General features: G+C 51.0%; 1 protein-coding gene across 15 annotated transcripts in view; it reads right to left on the minus strand.

Annotated features, from left to right (window-relative positions):
* The window catches only part of CPNE5 (copine 5), a 112,641-nt gene that overhangs the window by 63,412 nt on the left and 26,384 nt on the right, over positions 1-22,845 (minus strand). For 9 of the 15 annotated variants that reach the window (XR_014810003.1, XR_014810002.1, XR_002345691.2 and 6 more), the window contains exons 4-9: positions 9,682-9,785; positions 8,218-8,257; positions 7,925-8,001; positions 5,422-5,481; positions 2,162-2,212; positions 1,829-1,892 (exon numbers count right to left, since the gene is read on the minus strand). Coding sequence is in view for 10 of the 15 variants with exons in the window: in XM_013977863.3 (XP_013833317.1) it covers positions 1,829-1,892; positions 2,162-2,212; positions 5,422-5,481; positions 7,925-8,001; positions 8,218-8,257; positions 9,682-9,785 (396 nt within the window). In the remaining 5 variants the exon portion in view is untranslated. The remainder of the gene's footprint in view (positions 1-1,828; positions 1,893-2,161; positions 2,213-5,421; positions 5,482-7,924; positions 8,002-8,217; positions 8,258-9,681; positions 9,786-22,845) is intronic. The other 6 variants (XR_014810004.1, XR_014810000.1, XM_084967919.1 and 3 more) reach the window with 1 other exon arrangement.

Below are 22,845 nucleotides of genomic sequence, written 5' to 3' on the forward strand. Positions count from 1 at the left end.
GAGGAGAATCTAGCTCTTCTGTTAAACCAGGTATTAAGAGATTTTTTTTTTAAAAAATGTAAAGCAAAGCAGTCTTTCCACTAAAGGACATTTTTTTTTTTGGCTGTGCCTAAGGCATGAGGAAGTTCCTGGGCCAGGGATCAAACCTGTACCACAGCAGTGACAATGCCGGATCCTTAACCTGCTGAGCCACAAGGGAACTCCCCAGCTAAATCGCTTTGATTTTGGCAAATCTAGTTATTTTTCAAAAAAGATGTTACTTCTGTTAACCTCTAATGGGTTAAATTTTTTTTTTGGCTGCGCCCGCGGCACACAAAAGTTCCTGGCCAGGGATTGAACCCCAGCGCATGGCAGTGACAATGCCAGATCCTTAACCATTGGCCATGATGGAACTCAGACTATTGTAATTTTGAAATGAATTTATACATAATTTAAATTTTTTCTTCAATTTTAATTTATAATATGGTAAATATTGATAAGTAATGGATATAGTAGTGACACTGACTTCTCAGGAAGGTCAGAAAATGCTTTTTGGGAGTTCCCATGGTGGCTCAGCAGTAATGAACCCGACTAGCATCCAAGAAGACTTGGGTTCGATCCCTGACCTTGCTCATGGGTTGGGGATCTGGTCTTGCCATAAGCTGTGGTGTAGGTTGCAGACATGGCTTGGATCCCGCACTGCTGTGGCTGTGGCATAGGCCAGCAACTGAAGCTCTGATTTGACCCCTAGCCTGAAGACTTTCATGTGCCACAGGTGTGGCCCTAAAAAGCAAAAAGCAAAAAAAAAAAAAAAAAAAAAAATGCTGTTTCTCCTCATCCTTCCTGGGTGTTCTAACCTGAGCTGAGCCCCATGGGAAGCTGTGTTCCCAGATTACCCCAGAATTGGTCTTGTGCTCACACTGTTGCTGCATTTGCCTCTCCTCCTCATTAGTGCCTAAATTCCTACCTGTGGCTCCCAAGGGGCGTGCAAGCCTGGGTGGTTTGGTGGAATAAGCCTGGGTTTTAGGATCAGGCTGATCTGCATTAGAACTAGAACACTGGCTCTATCACTTATTGTCCTTGAATAGGGGACTTAGCCTCTCTGAGCCTCACTTTTCTCATCCATAAAATGGGAATGACAATGGTTATCCTGCCTCTTAGGATTATGGTCAGAAATAGTGATAAAATGTAAAAAGCCCAACACTTGTCAGACAAAAGATATCATCACTATTATCATTTATCATCATTAATAGCCATTGGGCCCCCTGGGCCCCTTCTTGGGGGCTCAGCTACCCTCTAGCTATTCCCATCCCCTGCTTTTCCACAGTCTCATGGAAGAAGTAAAACCAAGGACTGGTTGGCACTGCAGACTCTGGCCTCCCAACACACACACACACACACACACTCCCTCAGCCCCATACAGGGTGTCACCCTACTCCAAAGCTAAAAGTGAAAAATGACAACTAAATGCCAAGCACCCAGGCTCCAAGACTGAAAAAGCCCCCCTGCCGCCAATGTTGGTGCCAAGGCAGTCTTGGCTTGAGGACAAGTGAGCAGTGGCCATGATGGGGAATGGACCAGGGCTCCCAGCTCAGCTCTGCTGCTGACTGCGGGTGAGTTCCCTCCTCTCTCTGGGCCTCAGGCAGCTCTACTATAAAAGGGAAGGTGGCCTCTGGCTCCAGGGTTGAGGACTTCTACATCAGCCAGGTCAGAGGGAGGAGACCTGTCTTCCCCTAGTCTTTCCAAGGACATGCATGGCCCCAGGGTCACAGGGAGGGTGGACTGCCCTCTGTCGCTGCCCCATCCCCACCCAGACCCAGTCCTGCCCTGGCGTCCCTCTGCCACTCACCCTGCAGTTGCTGAGCTCCTCAGCAGACAGGATGATGGTGCCACATTTCTTCCCTGGGACACCACTGGGAGGGGAGAAGAGGAGAGAATGGGACGTCGGTCAAGGACAGAGACTCAAGCCTGAACATTCCTGAAATCAGCCCTCTTCATCCTCCCGCCCGCCCCCCACCATCCAGCAGATCTGCCCCAAAGTCCCCGAGAAGACAGTCTCCTGTGGCCTAGGGCACGGCTTCCTGGGCCTGGGGCTGCCCCACCCCCTGCTCCCCAAGAGCCCCACCAGGAAGGGTCCTGTCTGCAGTGAAAGTCCTAGAAGTGGAAAAGCATCCAGACTCACCCGGAGGCTTCCAGACCAGTGGTTCTCAAACTTTCCATCCAAAGACCACTTCTGTGGGCAAAAGACCTCGTGGGCTAGCCACCCCACCCTGCACCCAGCTGACCCCCAGAGTCCCGGAACATTCCAGCTCTGAACCACCCTGATTCATCGTGGGAGGGAGGGCAGTAAGAGGGAGTAAGCGGGGCAGGGGACTGGCAGACTCTTGGTGGCCGCTTGCCAGGCCCTCTCTCAAGGCTCCCTCCCCTTGAACTTCTTGGCTAGGGTCTTTCTGGGGGCAACGGAGCCCAGCCAATCATGTGGCTCCTCTGTGAGGTGGGCAACCAGGACATGAAGCTGGCCCACCCAGAGAATCCTTTCTAGGAGGTCAAGTTCCCAGAGTGGGACTCTACCTAGGGGACCTGCACTACCTCTTGCTTTCGTCAAGAGGGACCCCTCACGCTGCTGGCATCAGCCCATCCCACTCCAGTGTTTGGGACTAACCTGGGGTGGGGGTACTGGGGCCATTGGGAGGGAGAAGAAAATGGCATGTTTTCCAGCAGCTGTGTGACTTTAGGCTCATTACCGCACCTCTCTGAGTCTCAGTTTCCTGGCTCATAAAATGGGTGTGATTATGGAATCCACTTTACTAATAGGCACACACACACAGCGCCTGGCACAGAGAAGGCCCTGTGCCTCAAGAGCACCATTTTTCTCCCTGACCTGTTCCTTTTACAGTTGTGCAGAGACAATCAAATCCAGCCTTGGGGCCGTCAGCATGCTGTCTGTGGAACACATTTTTTTTTCTTTTTAGGGCCGCACCTGTGGCACATAGAGGTTCTCAGGCTAGGGGTCGAATCAGAGCTACAGCTGCCAACCTACACCACATCCACAGTAATGCAGGATCCCAGCCACACCTGGGACCTACACCACAGCTATGGCAATGCCAGATCCTTAATCCACCAAGTGAGGCCAGGGATTGAAGCCACATCCTCAATGGATACTAGTTGGGTTCTTAACCTGCTGAGCCATAACGGGAACTCCACATTTTTTTTAGGGCTACACCTGTGGCATACGGAAGTTTACAACTGGAGCTGCAGCTGCTGGCCTACGTCACAGCCACAGCAACACCAGATCCAAGCCACGTCTGCAAACTACACTGCAGCTCTCAGCAATGCCAGATTCTTATTTAATCTGTGGAACACATTTTGAGAACCACTGATGGAGCTCTCCCCAGTGCCAGCTCTTGAAGGGACAGGCTCTCAAACAGAGGAGGCAAAGGAGGCCTGGGACCCGGCCTGGGCTGATGAGACAGCCCAGGTCTCTTCAGATGAGGTGACCAGAGCAGGGGCCGCATCTGGAGGTTCCCCGCCACAGGCAGATGGTGGTGCCCGCCCACTCGCACCCCTAGACTTGGGTAGCTGAGCTGAGGAGCCCAAAGCCTTCCCCAGCCCCTGATCTGGCTCTCCTTGCCAGTAAAGATGGATTCCTTGACCAGGGAGACAGAATCCTCACACCAGCCTCCTCTGTCCAGTGTTTCTCTATCTGTTCTTCTCTTTGCCTCTTAGCCCCTCTTCTAGTTCCAGTCCTTCCTTCCTCCCCTCCAGCCCCAATCTGTTCCCACCTGCCCTGCTTTGCCCTCTCCCTCCCTCTTATCTGTCTCAGTCTCCCTTTTTATTAATTAATTAATTTATTTATTTTTTGTCTTTTTAGGGTTGCACCTGTGGCATATGGAGGTTCCCGGGCTAGGGGTCTAATCGGAGCTGTAGCCACTGGCCTACACCACAGCCACAGCAATGCGAGATCCGAGCCGAGTCTGTAAACTACCCCACAGTTCATGGCAACGCTGCATCTTTAACCCACTGAGCGAGGCCAGCAATCCAACCTGCAATCTCATGGTTTCCGGTTGGATTTGATTCCACTGTGCCACGAGGGGAACTCCATTTTATTTATTTATTTATTTATTTTTTAGGGCCACACCTGAGGCATATGGAGGTGCCCAGGCTAGGGGTCTAATCGGAACTACAGCTGCCGGCCTACATCACAGCCACAGCAACAAGGGATCCGAGCTGCGTCTGTGACTTACGCCACAGCTCACAGCAATGCTGGATCCTTAACCCACTGAGTGAGGCCAGGGATCAAACCCACATCCTCATGGATACTGGTCGGGTTCATTAACCACTGAGCCATGACGGGAACTCCTATTTTTTAAGTTTTATTGAAGTATAGTTAATTTACAAGGCTGTGATAATTTCTGTTGTACAACAAAGTGACCCAGTCATACATATACACATATCTATTCTCTCTGATTCTTTTCTCACATAGATTTTCACAGAATACTGGGTGGAGTTCTCTGTGCTGTACAGCAGGTCCCTGTTGGCCAATCGTTCCATATACCTCAGTGTGTCACTCTCCCTCACTTTTTCTATGACTCCTGCTTCCTCTCCCATTGCTGCTTTTCTACTCTTCTTGGAAATTAGCATCCATACCCTTTCTGGGCTGTACGCATTCCTGGGTCTCCTGGAGGCCCCTTTCCCACAGCCCCATTTCAGGCAATCCAGCTGCAGAGACCCAATTTCCAGGAGCCCTCGGCAAAGGCCCCTGGAGCTTTGCTTACTCAGCCAAGACGCTTGTCTCCAGAGGCACCTCCGGGCTGGTCCCTCAAGCAGATGTTTCCTTCCCTGTTGCCCCACCCCTCCCCCCAGGTAAAGACCCTCTCTCCAACCAGGAGAGAAGGAGAGGGAAGGAGTGGGAGGGTCTCCGTTGCCACATCTGCATGAGGCCAGCCAGAAGCCCATGGTCAGGGTGGGGGCTGGGGGAACAAGTCTAGCCCACGACAGCTGGTCAGAAAACGCAGAAAGTGAGGATTTGGGTCCACCCTGTGAGGAGGCTGATGTCCAGCAGTGGAAGCGGTGGAGAAGAGAGATGAGGAGGTCAAGAGAACAGAGAGGGAGGGTGAGAGGTGGAGGCCGGAGAAACAGGCCAGGGAGAAAGGAAGGAAAGGAAGAGCATCCAGGCCCTGCTGATTCCTGGAAACAGCCCCTCCGACCTCTAAGCCCTGCCCTGCTTCCCAAAGTCCCAGGAGCCACTGGGGATGGGCCTGGATGGGGGAGGGCCAGCTGCAGAGTGGTCCTTGATGAGGGACCCAGGGCCCTCTCTGTGCCCCTAACTGGGGCTGGATGCACACTGGTGGGAGCAGGGACTGGGCCAGGACTCTGAGGCCCCCTCTGCAGAGCTGGCTGAATGTCTGAAGACTCCAGGGCCAGAGATGACTGGTGGCCTACCCGTTGGACACAGCTGGCATGGGTTTGCCCGTCCTGGAATTCAGGCTGAATGCTCCTATTCTGTGGAGAGGGAGGAAGAGAAAAAGCATGACTTGAGCTGAGTATCTCCATCCTGAGAGGCCAAAGCATTGGGCATCTGGATTCTGGGAGACAGGTGCCACAAAACAGGATGGAAAGCCACAGGCAGGGGAAGGAAAGGTCTTCCTACCAAACCTTGTTGTGAGGCCCTAGGCAGCTCTGCCTCAGGGGCTCTCAAAGTGTGGTCCCTAGACAAGCAGTATCCCATCCCATGAAAATTCTCAGTCCCTTGCCCAGGCCTGGGCTTGGAGCCCCGTAGTCTATATTTAACAAGCCCTCTTAGGAGTTCCCACTATGGCACAGTGAGTTAAAACTCTGACTGCAGTGGCTCAGGTCACTGTGGAGGCACGGGTTTGATCCTGGCCTGGCACAATAGGGTAAAGGATCTGGCATTGCTGTAGCTGCAGCATAGGTGGCAGCTGGGCCTTGGATCCCTGGCCCAGGAACTTCCATATGCTGTGGGTGTGGCCATAAAAAACAAAACAAAACAAAAACAAGCCTGGTGATGCTGATCCTGCTACAGTTTGAGAACTTCTGTTCTACCTCTTTGAGCCTCAGTGTGTGGGCTGTGAAAGGGGAAGATTGCTGAGAGAATCACATGAGGTCACAGAGACCAAACACTGCCTGGCCCAGAAGAGATGCCTAATGAAAGGGAGCCCATTCAGAGGTCTAGCCAGGGCACAGCTAGACTTAGACACATGACAGCTGCAGAGGGGGACACAGCATCTGACATTTTATCAACACCCAGCATCCTGACATTTCAGATCCTGCTTGCCCTTTAAAGCTCCTCTCACTAGCCACCCCTACTCGGAGCCTTCCTCGGTCCCCCAGATGGTGTCCCTTCACTGAAGGTGGGCCAGGGGACAGCATATGAAACAGACTCAAACGACCATGGGCTTTTGACCCAGGCCATTGGGAGCTGAAAGAGGCAGACTCACACTCATTCCTGGGACCCCAAATTCTATAAGCTACAGAGCCCCCCCCAGTCCTGGATTTGCTCCTAGTTTTCTTTCTTTTTTTTTTGCTAGGGGTCCAGAGCTACAGCCACTGGCCTACACCACAGCCACAGCAACTCCAGATCTGAGTCACATCTGTGACCTACACCACAGCTCACGGCAAAGCCAGACCTGTAACCCACTAAGCAAGGCCAGGGATTGAACCCGCCACCTCATGGTTCCTAGTCGGATTCATTTCCACTGTGCCACGATGGGAACTCCTGCTCCTAGTTTTGAATAAATGACAGCTATTTATCACTGTTTCTTTGAACCTAGAGGAGGAGACCTTTTTGGGAGCAGGGAGGACTTTCTGGGGTCCCTGAAGTGACCACACAGTTACTGGCGGTCAGAGGCAAGGGTCTGGGAAAGAGGGACCCCCCCTCCCAATAACACATTCTGCAGTTATTGAACACGGTGACGGGACAGCATCCAGTGTGAACTTGGCAGCAGCAAGCAGGGCTTTTCTGCCCACTCTGCTCTATGACCTCCACATTTGTCCTGTCTGAGGCCTGGGCCCTACTCTTAGGGTTTCCTGAGAAACAGGGACAAAAGAGGTCACCCCACCAGTTGGCCAGCCCTGGCTGGTCCCTGAAGCCACCCTCAGGCTCCACTATGAGAAGCCCTGGGATTTCTCAGCCCAGAGGCTGCTTCGGGTAAGAGCTTTCTCCTAAAAGCACCTAAAGCCCTATAATGCAGTATCAGGGGAAGGACAGGATGGAGAAGGCCTCACCATGCCCAGCTCTGGCCTACAACAAGGTATGAGTGATCTGAGGAATCCACTGTGTGAGGAGATTCTGGGATTCAAATCCCAGCTTTTCTACTTCGTAGCTGTGTGGCCTAGGGCAAGTCACTGCCTCTCTCTGGGCTTCTGTTCCTTCCTCTATACAATGATGGAGAGGGGAAGAGGAGTGGACTAGATAGCATCTTGGGCTATCCTAAGGAATTCGGGGTTCTAATAGCTGAGCTGGGGTTCTTCCAAGATAATGGGGTTAAAAGCCCTACAAAGTTAAGGCCTGTGGGGCCTCTCTTTCTTTCTTTCTTTCTTTCTTTCTTTCTTTCTTTCTTTCTTTCTTTCTTTCTTTCTTTTTTTTTTTTGTCTTTTTTTAGGGCCACACATGCAGCATACAAAAGTTCCCAGGCTAGGGGTGGAATAGGAGCTGCAGCTGCCAGCCTAGGCCACAGCAGTGGCAATGATGGATCCTTAACCCACTAAGTGAGGTCAGGGATCAAACCTGCATCCTCATGGATCCTAGTCAGATTCTTAACCCACTGAGCCATGACAGGAACTCCAATCTCCTTATTTCCCATCATCTGTTATGACTGCCAACTGCTTTCTTCCTACCCTGAGCCAGCCCTCAGAAAGGTGGGCAGGAAGTTGGCCCATCACTGAGAAAGCAACCCAGACAGCACCCACTCCCCCATACACTTACGTGAGGGACTTCTCCAGGCGGCTCCCAGGGGACCCCACAATCTCTCCCAGGGTGCAGAAGGCCTGGCCCAGAAAGTCCTGCACATCCAGGATACAGAAAAGACCACTGTCACCCCCTCTGCTCCTAAGCATCCTGCCTCCCCCATCCCTGCACCCATGGAAGCAGGAAGGCTCTGAAATGACAGAATGTAGCATCAGACACACACTCTGCGTCACAGTGACACCCAAGGCCAACTCAGAATTTGGCATCTAAGAGACTTTCAGGATTGCTGGGCAGGCACCGGCAGAACTCACATGTTTGGATAAATCCGGACTCTTGGAGTCAACGTCGTATCTGCAGGGAACACAGAGAGATGGTGAAGGTGGCTGGAGCATCCTGTCTCAAACCGCCTGGCTTCTTGAGCCGAGCCAGGACCTCTGCTTCCCCTAGAACAGACACTGACACAGAGGACATTTCTGGGGAGACGCAAAAGGGAGCCTTCCTTGGTGCTGGACCTGTTTTGTCTCTTGATTTGGGTGGTAAATGGGTGTCAAAATGCATCACAGCACAGGACTCTTTAAGACTTGGGCCCTTCCTTACACATATGTCTCATTACAAACTGAGAAAATACACGTGCTTTGCTACCCTGGCTGGTTCATAGGTGCCTGAGTCACCTTGCTCTCCACTGCCTGTTCTTCTGTTGTCCCAGCCAAGGCTCGGCTGCCTTTGGCTTCAGTATCTTGCCTTTGACCTTCTCTGATGGCTTCCTCTTGCTCAGGTCTGCCCAGCCTGCCCTTGGGCCTGGGCACTCAAGAAGGAGGGAGGCACTGATACCTGAACCTCGGCCATCCTGCACCTGGACCCCTCCCTTCCCCTCATCTGCAGCCCTTCCTCGGCATCCCACCCCTGCTCACTGGCCATCTCTGCAGCCAGACGCCACTCTAGGCCCGTAGGACCCCTGCTGAAGGGCAGGCATTCTCCTGCCAGTCCCGTGCCCTGAGCACCTTCTCCCCAAAATGATACCAGTGACTTCCCAACAATGGGCTACACTGACTGCCCTCGGCCTCAGGTCCTCCCCCCACTTCCTCTGAAGTCATTTCCTTTCACTGCATTTTTTCCTCTTTGCTCCCTCAGGTGCCAACCCCCCCTTCCCCCCACTGTGTACACAGTTCTCTGGGGGCACAGTCCTTTCTAATCATCCTATACCCTGAAAAAAAACAACAAAACAGCACTCCGCGTGCTCACTAGACTCAAATCCCACCATCATCTTTAACTTTAGGAGAGAAGCACTGGGCACCTTTGTGACATCCACACAGATGCTTTGAGCCCCGTCAGCCGGGTTAGCTCTGCAGGAGGGGAAGCTGGAGGGGACCCTTTCCCAGAACAATCCTGGTCAGAGGGAGAGGTCAGAGGAAAAAAGTCAGGGCCTAGGGGAAGGGGCTCCTAGGAGGCAGAGCTAGAGTTGCCTCCAGGATCCTTCCTCATCACCCCACCCCAGAATCAGGTAGCTTGCCAGGTGCCCTCCCGCACTGAGACTAATGGGGAAGGGGGTTGGCTCCTCCACCCAGCTCCTTTCCATCTCCTGATGAGGGCAGGGCTGGACTTCAGCTAATTGTTACTTTTACCCCAGGCCAACCAACCCTGGGCTTCCTCTAATATCACAGCCACCCCTACCTTCCCTAGTAAAGAAACGCCAGCCGCAGCCACAGGCCCTGCAGCCCCATCCACCATCAGCAGCTCCTTCCCCCACCCTGTCCTCAGCACCATCTTCCACTTACAGGTCAAAACGGAGGTTCTGCTTCTCCTCGAAGAAGTAATCCACGATGAATTTGCGCACAAAGTCGGGATTGAGTGTGTTGTCAATGACTTCAGTGCGTCCAAACTACAAGAGAAGATGAGGCAGGGATCTCACGGCCAGGCTATGGGACAGGGGAGCACTGGGCTCAGAGCCCCACGGTCCTGACCGTGATAGTGATGGAAGCTACGCCCGCCTCCAGCGGAGAGGAGAGCATCCGCATCTAGCAGTGGCAGCCTTGACCCGGGGCCCCAATCTCTACTGTCACTTTGTCCTCTTTCTCTCTATAGGCTCCCTCCACTCAAGTGAGTTGGTTTTGATACCTGCATAGCTCCCTGTGCTTTCCCACCTCACTGCCTCAGCCTATGCTGTATCCTCTGCCCGGCCTCCCCTTCTTGGCCAAGGGCATAAACTCCATTCCCTCAAAGTCCCTTGTTAATGCCACCTCCTCCAAGAAACCTTCCCGACTGCTCCAGAAAATTACTTTTCTCTGAGCCACCACTGAACTTCTGCCTCCTCTATGACCATGGCCCTTCTCTGACCGACTCCACTTTAGGTGTGCAGTGATTCGATGTCTCGATTGCAAATGCAAGGTGGAGACAGAGACTGTGGGATCCTTTAAGAGCCCCTCTCCTGGTATTCATGCCCTTGTGTGAATCCCTCCCCTTGAACGTGGGCTGGAGCTGGTGACCCACTTCTAATGAAGATGGACTAGAGCACAAGCCACTTCCAAGGATACGTTACAGTGTGACTTCTGTCTTGGGTGCCCTCGCTTGCTGCTCTCTCTGGCTGGCTTACTCATGTTGGTGAAGCCAGCCACCATGGTGCAAGCTGCCCTCTGGAAAAGCCCAGGTGGCAAGGAAGCAAGGCTGCCAGCCAACCCACCTCTAAGACTCTGAATCCTACCAAAAACCACCAAAGGAACTCAGAAGTGGATCCTGCCCCAGCCGAACCTCGAGAGGACTGAGACCCTGGCCCACGTGGGAGACCCTAAGGTAGATGAGTCCACAAAGCTGCACCCAGATTCGTGACACTGTTCATTAAGTAGCCAAACTCTGGGCTAATGTGCTACTCAGCAATAGACTACTAATACCGAGACCTAACTTTCTTGGTATCCCCTGTAACACATATGCCAGAATTTTGCACACATCGGACACTCCATAATTAAATCCCATTAAACTCCCCAAATAACTTAAGGCAAATCACTCCTCATTTCTGGGCATCAAAATCACTTGGAGGGTTTGTTAAATCAGATTGTAGGTTATGATTCAGTGGGTTTAGGATGAAGCCTGAGAATATGTACTTCTAAACATGCAGGAGATACGGATGCTGCTGATGGAAAGAACCTCCTTGGAGAACCACCTGGCTGGACCGTGTTACATGGGGCTGTGAGCTCCCAGGAGTCTTCTCGAGCCATGGAGGAAGGCAGCGTGGGTACTGGGCCAGGCCACCATTTCCACCTAAGCAGCTCTTATATCTGTTCAATACACTAGACATTTTTGGTGAAATTTTATTTATTTAAGCTTTTTTTCTTTTCTTTTTTATTTTTACTTATTTTTTATTTTTTGTCTTTTTAGGGCTGTACCCGTGGCATATGGAGGTTCCCAGGCTAGAGTTCCAATCAGAGCTACAGCTGCCAGCCTATGCCACAGCCACAGCAACACAGGATCCAAACCGCATCTGCGACCTACACCACAGCTCATGGCAATGCACTGAGCGAGGCCAGGGATCAAACCTGAAACCTCATGCACCACAATGGGAAGTCCTTAAGCTTTCTTTTTAAATTTTTATTTTATTTTAATTTTTGGTTGAGCCCACAGCATGCAGAAGTTCCTGGGCCAGGGATCGAATCCATGCTGCAGCTGTATCTAGAGCCACAGCAGTGACGCCAGATCCTTAACCTGCTGAGACACAAGGGAACTTTGAAATTGTATTTTTAAAAAGGAATGTGGGGAGTTTCCTGGTGACCTAGTGGTTAAGGACCTGGCATTGTCACTGCTGTAGCTGGGGCCACTGCTGTGGCACGAGTGCGATCCCTGGCCTGGAAACTTCTGCATGCTGTGGGCATGGCCAAAAAATTTTTTAAAACAAAAAAAATTTTTTTAAATAAGTAGGAGTTCCCATCGTGGCGCAGCGGAAATGAATCTGACTAGGTACCATGAAGTTGCAGGTTCCATCCCTGGCCTCACTCACTTAAGGATCCAGCGTTGCTGTGAGCTGAGGTGTAGGTCACAGACACGGCTTGGATCTGGTGTTGCTGTGGCTGTGGTGCAGGCCGGCAGCTGTAGCTCCATTAGACCCCTAGCCTGGGAACCTCCATATGCCACTGGGCGCAGCCCTAAAAAGACAAAAGACAAAAAGTAAAAAAATAAAAATAAGTAAATAAATAAATAAAAAGAGACATGAGACTAAAAGATAAGAGAGTCACGGAACTGTACTGTACACTCCGTAAAGGCAGGGCATGATAATCCCCAAAGTAAACAAGATAGGCGATAAAAAACATTTTAAAAGGTTGTTAATCATTCTTAATATATAAATGTGGGGTTTTTTTGGCTTGGGCAGTCATGGCCAAAATAAGGAATTAAACCTGAGCACTGTCCTCCTGGCAGCCTAAAGCCCAGAAAAATGCTAGTACTTGAGCCCTCTCATGTGGTGGGCCAGGCTCTGGTTACCTGGGACATGGCTTGGTGGCCCCTTCGCCCCTGAATTAAGTTAGAAACCTGCAAAGAGAACCTCCTCCAAGGCAGTGTGGGGGCATCTGGGAAGCACTAAATCAGGCGCCTTCCTGCCCTCACCCCCTCATCTAATCAACCTTTGTTCCTGTCAACTCCATCACCTAAATCTTTCCCCTGGCCCTGCGGTGGACTTGGTCAGGCCTTTTCATTTTCTCACCTCAATCATGGCCACAGCCTCCTCCCAGCAGATGGACCAAATGGGGGTCAAATGCTGGTGCTTAAGGACTCAGCTCCCCAGAGGTCCAGCCCTCCAACTCCCATCCCCTCCCCGTGCTCCCCTAATCCTCCTCCCATCCCACAGCACTGCTCACCACATGCCCTAACCATGATCTTCTGAGCCTCATTCCACGCCGCTAGACAGAGCATCTTAAGCAACGGGAGGATCCAAGTTTCCCTCATCTCCGCAGCCCAGGACTGACACGGTGTTTAGCACAATCACAGGTGATTACGGTGCTAGCAACTGTGCTAAACACTTTGCACCGTATGAACTTATCTAATCCTTTTATGGTAGGCTTCTCTAGTTTACGGATGAGAAAATGAAAGCACTGAAAAGCCAAGTAATTTGTCCAGGGTCACACAGCTCATAAGGGCCAACTTTGGAGTTCCCGCTGTGACACAGTGGGTGAAGAATTTGACCACGGTGGCTTGGATCACTGCAGAGGCATGGCTTCAATCCCAGCCTGGTGCAGTGGATTAAAGGATCTGGCGTTGCTGCAGCTGTGGCTCACATTCAACCCCTGGCCTGGGAACTTCCATACACCACAAGGGCGTCCAGAAAAGAAAAAAAAAAATCTGACTTCAAGGCACAAGCACTCTGGCTCAGGTTCTCTAAACCCCGTTGCCCTACATGTAAGGTCCTGAGGGCAAGGCAGTGACTGGTGCACAGGAGGTACTCAGGGCTTGTTGAATGAAATAAGGTTGAATGAGGAAATGGATGAGAGAGTTTGCATCCCAACTTCATCACAAGCTAACTGTGTGACATGACAGTGCCTCTCAAAGCCTTAATTTCTTCTTCAGAAGATGCAGAATAATACTTCTTGTTCTGCATGCTTCTTAGGGTTATCCAATTCAATTATGAATTCAACAAGCAGTTTTTAAGCACTTATAAAGTAGGCCAGACAGTGTGGTGGGTGCTAGGCTACAAACATAAATAGAACATGAGTCCTGTACTTTAGGACTTCCCTATCATAGGTGGGACAGCTCAGACACAAATAACCACAATACAGGGTGACAACACTGCTAACAGAACCATATACCAAGGTCTAAGGCAGGTGCTCCCTCCTGGCTGAGGACGTATGAAAGCTATGTATGGAAACGTACCAAAAAGCAGATCCCAGGGTGTCCTGTTTCACATACTAATCCTGGGATCTGACTTTGTAGAGGTCTGCATCTTTCGTTATCTCCGAACTACCTTACAACTCTGTCAATTAAAGAAAGCATAGAGTAATGCAAATGATTCTTATCCATAGAAGTGCAAATGAATTTTCCTCAGTAGTATGCAATGGATTATTTGATTATTACCCCTGTGGATGCAGACTAACTTTGCATCTATTTGTAACTTCATTCCAGCATTCCTGATTGCCTACATGTGTGTGTGTGCTGTTGGAATTATTTGAACCAGTTGTAATATCTTACTGGTTTCCTCATTAATTGATAAGTTGAGTAAGTCTTTGCCATGTGTTCATTTTACGTATCTATGGGAATCATGATTTCATCCTTTAAAAATGTAACCTTTATTAGGAGATTTTTAAAAATCAAGCCCTACCATAGGCCAATTAAATTTGAATCTCAAGATGGGGCCTGAGCAACTGTGTTTTTTAAAAGTTCCCCACATGATTCTAAGGTGAAGATGGAGTCAAAAACCATTGATTCTCAGGGGGAATACAGCAGGAAGAAGGAAGAAAACTAACATTGACTGAGCCCCTACTAAATGCTCAGTAGACCAAGAGGATCATTAAGTTATGTCATTCTATTCTTACAAAAACCCTGTGAATTATCACCCATTTTACAAGTGAGAAAACTGAAAATCAGAAAGGTTAAGTAACTTGCCCAAGGTCACACAGCTAGGCAGAGCTGGGATCTAAGCCCAGGTATGTCTAACTCCAAAGCCCATTATATGTTGACTTCATCCAACTGCCAAGAATCCTCAAGCATTACGAAAACCAAATAAAGAGACTGACTCCACAAGCATTTATAGATACCTCGTTGTATGCACGGCCAGGGGGAAGACAGGGAGTTGAATAAGACTGGGTTTCTGCCCCACTCCCTAAATTCAATAACAATCTTATAACACATAACCCTGGTTCCAAAAGAATTCCTGCCCTTTCTAATTCTTTTTTCTTTTACCACCACACTTACAGCATATGGAAGTTCCCGGCTTGGGGTTCCACAGCCAGGGCAACACAGGATCTGAGCTCCATGTACGACCTACGCTGCAGCAGTGCTGGATCCTTAACCCACTGAGAGAAGATAGGGATCGAACCCACATGGAGACTCTGTTGGGTCCTTAACCTGCTAAGGCACAACAGGAACTCTGACCTTTCTAATTCTTAATACCTCCTATCTTCAGATGAAAATATCTTTTCTCCTAATAGCCTTCTAGAATCCAGACTATTCCAGGTAAACACCCAGGTTCGAGGGAATCCTCTCTTAAGGAAGGGCCCTACCTCCTCCTCAATGCACTGCCTTCCTCTCTCAAACACATTTAAAAATCCCTCTGGCAGGATTTTACAGAAACCCCAGCCCAGAAGGAGCAAGTCTTCCTTTGTTCAGCCTCCCTCCTCCCTCCACTCCCGGCAGAGACTCCAAGGAAAACACCCGTTGGGAAGACGACAGTGCTGCTTTTAAAATGGCTCTTGAAGCTTCAATAGAGGGGAATTCCCTCGAGATTGATCTTTGACGTAGAAGAAGAAGAAGTCCCCTGGAAACAGGACCAGCAGGACGACGCCAAGGGTATCCAGTATCTCCTCGTGCAGGAAAGGGTGCCAATGAGGCTGGGTGGGCAGTGATGAATTACCAGGAGCAGAGTAACTAACATATGCACGTCACAAACAACAGCGACATCAACCCAGAGACTTACTAAAGATGTTTTATAGCCTTCATTACTTGGGCTAATAACAAAGGAAAAAAATGTGAAATCTTGAATTTAAAAAAATCCCAAAAGCCACTGGTCTCTGTCAGGCCCTCCTTTTTTTTTTTTTGTCGTCATTTTAGGGCCACACTCTCAGCATTTGGAGGTTCCCAGGGTAGGAGTCCAATTGGAACTGCAGCTGCCCATCTACGCCACAGCCACAGAAACGGGATCCAAGCCGTGTCTGCAACCTACACCACAGCTCATAGCAAAACCAGATCCTCAACCCACTGAGCAAGGCCAGGGATTGAACATGTGTCTTCATGGATACCAGTTGGGTTTGTTGCTCCTGAGCAACAGTGGGAACTCCAACATCCCTCCTAATGATGGTCAGAATACAGCTTAACTGATGTTTAAAAACAATCCATTTGGCTGGATTCCATTTGAAATAGAAGGGAGTGGAGAGATGAGGTATCAGCAGTGAGAAGCACACAATCTGACTGCTGCCGGGGCGGGGGGGCATGGGACACGGAGCGGGGCGGTTAACCTCTCACCATCCATAATCTGGAGCCAAGTCAGCCCAGAACACCCTTCTAGCTCCCTTTGTCCACACTTGGTCTCTGAGGATGGGAGGGAGCTTCATGTTGCTCACAGTCTGAGGCACAGATCACCAAGCATCGGTGGGCACAGGCATTCTCTGAGTAACAAAGCTGCAGAGGGAGTTCTCTGGTGGCTCAGCGGGTTAAGGGTCCGGCATTGTCATTGCTGTAGCTCAGATCCCTGTTGTGGTGCAGGTGTGATCCCTGGCCTGGGGAACTTCTGTATGCTCTGGGTGAGGCCAAGAACAAAAACAACAAAGCTGCAGGGAAGCCCCAGATCTGCTTCGTTTGACCAAATGATTCTGATGCAGAAGAGACCTCCAGAGAATTGTTGGGCGCATGGCAAGTGTGGCCTGGGGAGGATGTGGTGTGAACATGGGGAACGAGATGAGCAATCAGGGAGGTGAGGGGGCTATGAGCCCAGGGGCCAGGGCAGCCTCCCGGGGGGAGAAAGAGAAAGTACAAATGGGAAATAGGCCTGGAAATTAGAGTATTCTCCCTCTGAAAAGCTTACTTCTCATCCCTGGCAACAAAACCCAGTGAAAAACTCCTGAAATGTCACAAAACACGCTCCCAAAGGTTCCTATAACCCCATGACTAAGCCCCAAGAATATCAATTAAGCAGCACTAATTACATATCGTCAGTTCCAGTGAGACCCTCCGAGGGGAGGCAGACTTGAAACTTTGAAGACTAAATTAAATGGCTCTCGGGGGCTGTGCTACACACAGAAGTCAAGATTTCTGGGGGCCAGTGGACAGCTGTCCAGCCCAACCGCCCTGGGACCAGGGACTGAGAGCCTGGATCAGGAGGTAAGGTCTTCTTTCCTCACATCAAGTACATGGCTGGGCAGGGGCAAAGCTGAGACATGGGCCTCTGGACCTGTGGGGGACACCGGGCTGGCAATGAAGCCCAGATGGATTTGGAGGCTTGTTCGCTGTGCTGGAATATCCTGCTGCTGCCCCGCTCCCACCCCTGCTCTACACGCCAGGAGATTGTTTCCACCACCAAGTTCCCTTGCCCTGTGGGCCGGCAGAAGGCCCTGGCAGATGGTGGCTGGGAGACGGGAGGAGAGACTCGGAACCAGACTCAGCACCACGGATCTGGGAGGGGATGCCCCCTCCCCCGGGGCTGGCCACCTCCCCACCACCCCACCCCAGGACCACAATCACCTCTCGCTCACACCATCTCCTCCCAGGGCCCCGTCAAGCCTGCGTGGGAAGAGCTCCCTGTCATTGCCAGGCCCTGGGTGCTGCCCTGGCCCCTGTGGGCGTCCTCAACCTCACCCCTACCTTTGAAAGCAACCTATTAACTCTCTCTTCAGTGACGCCAACTGAGTAGAACTCTCTTTCCTGCTGGGACTCTACTGATATACTGTCTCTCTCTCTTTCACACACTCATACAATGGCCGACTCAACTGAACATAAACCAGGAACAGTCCCTGCTCCGACCCTATTCTTCTCAGACACTGCATAACATTCATGTCACCAGCAAAGTGCGGGGCTCCTGCCCAGGCAGCCTCGATACCCAAGGTCTGTGACAGTCCTCTGGGACACAGGGTCTCAGCCCAGCTGTCCCACCCGAGGGCCTCAGTGGAGACTCTCAGCAACCAGGACTCCCACCACAGCCTCTGCTTCGTAGCAAGTGGCCGTGCCAGCCCCGTCCACATGGGTGCCAGAGGGAGAGCCCAGGAGGGAAGGGCAACTGCTGGATTAAAACCAGCTCTCAATGGGCTGTGACACCCTACAACTGAATGCACATGTCTGTACAGGCCCTCCTTTTCTGGGGAGAGAAGCCATGGTTTTTATCAAATTCTCAAAGGGAAGCATGCCTTCGGAAAGCTTTAAGAACTGCTGACTCTAGCTTTGAAGGCAGATCTTAGGGTTTCCCACATAAAGCAGTAAAGTGAAGGAGTTAATAGAGCAGTCTGAAGCCAGGCTTCCAGGGTTCAGTTCCTGGCTCTGCTATTCACTGGCTGTGTGACCTTAGCCAAATCCCTTCACCTCTCTGTGCCTGAATTTCCTCTTTTGTTAAATGGAAATGACCATTTATCCACGCATTATGGGATAGTTGGGGGCTTAAATGATTTAGTGTCTGTAATATACTAAGAAGAGAGCTTGGGGAGTTCCCTGGTGGCCTAGTGGTTAAGGATCACTGCTGTGGTGCAGGTTCAAACCCTGGCCTGGGGACTTCGGTATGCTTCAGGCATGGCCAATAAAAAACAAAAAGAGAGCCTAGGACATAAAACATGCTCTGTAAATTCGTGATTTCACACTCTGGTTCCTTATAAACCCCAAACCCAGTCTCCCAGGAAGTATCTCCCCAGCCTCCGAACTCAGCCTCATCTCTGGGATGCTCCTGACCCTAACAGCTAACATTTCGTACACACCTCCCATGCCTGACAAGGTTTGTCTGGCTAAAGTGTCCTCTGTGCGTGGTTTCTCTCCTCTTCCACACAAAGGGTAAGGCCGAGGGGAGATGCAGGGCTGGCCCTTTGCCCTTACAAACCAGCTGCTCCACTAAGATCCCAGCTCTGCCCTCCCCATGGGCTCCCCTCAACACCCAGCAATGCCCCAGGCCTCAGGAAGAAGGAAGGCAGCAGAAGGTGTAAAGCTTGCTTTGCAACCCCGGCCTGGGGCATTTCCTCTGGCCGCTGGCAGGAAAGGCAAGGAGGCTGCTGGTGAGAGTGGGGAGGAGAGTCCCTGTGGCCCGTTCCTCCCCGGCTCAGACACTGGAGATGCAGAACAGAGGTGGCCTGAGAAGAGGCTCTCTCTGTTGCTTCTAGATTTCTAAATAACTAACTCAGGCAGAGTGCCTTTCTAAAATCTGGGCCCCTCCTTCTTCACAACCCACTGGCTGGGGGCAATGACAAGGAGCAGCTGCAGATGCCCAAGGCTGGGGTGGGGAAGTGGGGGCTGGAGCCAGGGAGGTGTGGTGGGGGGTAGCTGGGCCAGGGCCCCAGGAGCTAGTTACCTATTATCTACAGGAGACAACCTGGGTCACCCTCAGAGGGGGCACTCCCCATCCCTGAAACAGCGCCATGCCTCCTCCAGGGCAAGGCTAGAAGGAAACACACAGGAAAGGCTGCCTGGAGCATCTGTTGCACAGTTGTTCTTCAATCCTGATAACAACTGTCACCTGGCCCCATTGGGTGCCAGGTACTGGATGTTTTCCACGTATTAACTCATTTAATGTTCATAATAACCTCATGAAGCCGTGCTATTATTATTTTCACGTTACAGATAAGTAGACTAGAATAAGGCTCAGAGAGATTGAGTGAGCTGCGCAAGGTCACACAGTGGTCACAGCGGGGTAGGAACAGGTTTCAAACTCAGGCAATCTGCCTCCAACTCAATTAGGAGTTGATCTGGTCACTAACCAATACGAGGTTAATACTGTGACTGGGGCTGGGACTAAGGCCTACCCGGTCTTTATCTCAGCCTGACCTCTGAACTTCTCCAGGGCCTACTGTCCCTTCCACCTGGTTAACTTCCTGTGGGGCTGGGGTCCTACAGGTCAGGTGGCACAATTTCTGCCCAGTTCCCACCCCACCTCCAGCCCTGGTACGTGTACACACACACACACACACACACACACACACACACCAGAAACACACACACACACACACACACCCCAGAAGCCTGGTCCTTCCTGTGATTTCTGTAAATACTCACCAATTAACAAATTGAACTAGGGAGTTCCCATTGTGGCTCAGTAGTAATGAACCCGACTAGCATCCTGACCTCACAAAGTGGGGTTGCCGTGAGCTGTGGTGTAGGTCACAGACACAGCTCAGATCTGGCGTTGCTGCGGCCATGGCATAGGCTGGCAGCTGCAGCTCCAACTCAACCCCAAGCCTGGTAACCTCGATATGTTGCAGGGGCGGCCCTAAAAAGCAAAATAAATAAATAAATAAATACAAAACTCAAGTTGACTTAAAACTGAAGATTTTTGGGCCAGAAGGAAGCAAATCGTCTCAACCAATGAGAAAAGAGAGGCAGGGGCAGTGGGGAGGGGCTGCTCTGACAGCAGTCACACAGGTGATTAGGAAAAGGACCCAGGTCAGGTAGGGCTTAGCTCTGAGCGGTGCCCTCTTCTCCCAGAAGTCTGTCTCGGGTTCCTCTCTCCTGTCAGATAATCCTCTTCCTTCTGCTCTGTATTGTAACTTCTCATCCTCCAAACACTTCCACATACCTGTGCTTGATCCACCCCCCACTGACCCCGCAGAGAGGAGAGATGATTTTCTTATCATCCCCACTTTACAGATGAATGAACAGAGCCCCTGGAGGTTGGAAGGGAGGGCCAGGGCTCCCAAGAGTGACAGAGGAGGCCTGGTGTCCTGTGGTTGTTCACCACCAACCCCTGCCTCAGAATGAGTGGGTGGCTCTACAAGCCTGAACAATTTTAACAGGCCCGATTTAAGCAGCTCTTGCCTTTTTACAAATTACAGCTGCATGAAGCTAAGCAGAGCTTCCCCCCAGCTGCAAAGCCCCCAGGGGCTGCGCTGACCAGGATAGAGCGAGGCCAGAGCTGGCAGACTGCTCCCTACCTTGAAGCTGCCCCCCTCTTCCCCAGACGGAGGTCCCCTATAATTTTCATATATTATTGATGGCTCCCTAATTGGGGATTCTAAAAGCCTTGCCGCAGAGCCCAGTCCCTGGCCCCTCATGAATCATGTTCACTGGGATTAAAATTAAAAGCCAGAAAGCTATCTGACTCAAATAGAAACAGGAAAAGGGAATGTGCCCTTGGCTCTGGGCATAGGGGCCTGGGTGGGCACCCAGGGCTGGGAGAATGGCCACAGGTCTGGGCATCAGGAAGGAGGAGCTGGTTCCGTGCCAGGTCTACCATGACCTTGGGTCTGGAAGTTTCTCTCAGGTTCTCTCCTGGGAGGGGTTCAGGATTCTGTGGCCACCTTGTAGAGTGAGGAAAACCAGGCCCAGAGAAAGCAAGGGGCTTATCTAAAGTCACCCAGAGTGAAGTCACCTGTGGCTTCTGTGGCCTGGTGGCCTCCCAGACTGCTTCCCGTTTTGCGAAGGTCTCTCAGTGAGGAAGGGCAGTGTGGAGATGGGGGACCTGGGGCTCCAGGGGCTTTTCCAGTGCTTAGGTTCCTATTCTGGCCCCAAATACCAGCAGCAGCCTGTGAATTTTTTACCAAGCTTGTAATGAAAGACTTCCTGCCAAAAAGCTTAGTTCCTAATTAGCCGTTGTTCCAGATAATCTGTTAAACTGTCCCAGCTCCTGGGGGAATGGCCCTTTTACCAATAAGCCTAGCTGCCAAGCTACTAGCAAAACACCCTCCACTGGCTGTTCCCCCGGTCCTGCCTGGGCGGCTGAGCTTCAGTCTGGCTGCTGCACTTGGAGGGAGCCGGGGAGCCAGAGAAAGGCTGCAGTAAGGGCACCTGTCCCCCCGCATGCCCCAAAATGTCTATGGCTCTTATCAAATGACATCAGGATGTCTGAAATGATACCATCCATGGCTCCTTCCTTACAGATCATCAGTAAAACGATACCATCCGTGGTTTCTCACTTCAGGCTTCTTATCAGAAGAGCCATTATGGAGCATTTTCTATGTGCCAGGCACTTTACATGAATTAACTCTGCTAATCCTCACAGCAGGCTTGTGAGCCTAAGCACTTGCCTGAGAGCCTCAGCTGGGAAGGTCGTGGCCTGGATTTGGACCCAGTTACCTTGACTTCAGGCAGAGCCCACGCTCTCAGCAGTTCAGCCTCAGCTCTCAAGTAAGCCTGAATGCTAACGCCAAATAGATTTATCAGCTACCAAGGGACCTGGCCTAGAACCTCAGGGCTTACTAGAAAAGCAAACTCCTTTCTTTCAACGAAATCTTAGGCTCCAGTCTAAGGTATCACGCAGAACTAACAAACACCTCTGGTTGAAGGGGAGGCAGAAGCCACACACAGATATTCAGTTGGCCCCTGGAGCTTTAGAAAAGCCCATTTCAAAAGTCAGCAGCAGTCTAGGCCGAAGACCATATTACATCCCAGCTCTGCCGCTTTCCAGCAGTCACTGGGTGAAGCAAGGACCCCTCTGTGCCACTGCTTCTTCATCTGGCATGTGGGGAAGGCCAGAGAGAAGAAAGGGGTGCTGCTGCCTGACTGTTACTCATGACACCCTTAGGAGCCAGATCCAGAAATATGCGATGGGTTATAACAAAGTTATGTAGATACTAGAGGCTGAACAGTACTCCCCAAAGGTCAGCTAGATAACAGATAAGTCTGGGAGAAGGTCTCTGGTGGAGGACCACAGGCACTCCTTCTCATCCAACCCTTATGACTCACGTGGACAGCTACAGCTGACCCAGGACCAGGAGGCAGCACCAAGATGCTGAATGCACGGCCATAATTCAACATGATCGTCACAGACCATAACAACAGACTGAATCCACCAAATGACACATAACAGAAAAACATAAAAATCTCACATCCAGGAGTTCCTGTCATGGCTCAGTGGTTAACGAAGCTGACTAGCATCCATGAGCACGCAGCTTCAATCCCTGGCCTTGCTCAGTGGGTTTAAGGATCCAGTGTTGCCGTGAGCTGTGGTGTAGGTTGCAGACATGGCTTGGATCCCGCGTTGCTGTGGCTCTGGTGCAGGCCGGTGGCTACAGCTCCAATTCGATTCCTAGCCTGGGAACCTCCATATGCCGTGGGTGCGGCCCTAAAAATCTCACATCTAGATTCAAAAACTCTATTGCCAAATTTGGGCTGGAGGAATTCTGTTTGGA

The sequence above is a fragment of the Sus scrofa genome, chromosome 7 (genome assembly GCF_054392235.1).
Source record: "Sus scrofa isolate SSC_HxYL_T2T_F1_AM1 chromosome 7, Sscrofa_HxYL_maternal_Yorkshire_Landrace_v2.0, whole genome shotgun sequence".
NCBI classification, from domain to species: Eukaryota; Metazoa; Chordata; class Mammalia; order Artiodactyla; family Suidae; genus Sus; species Sus scrofa.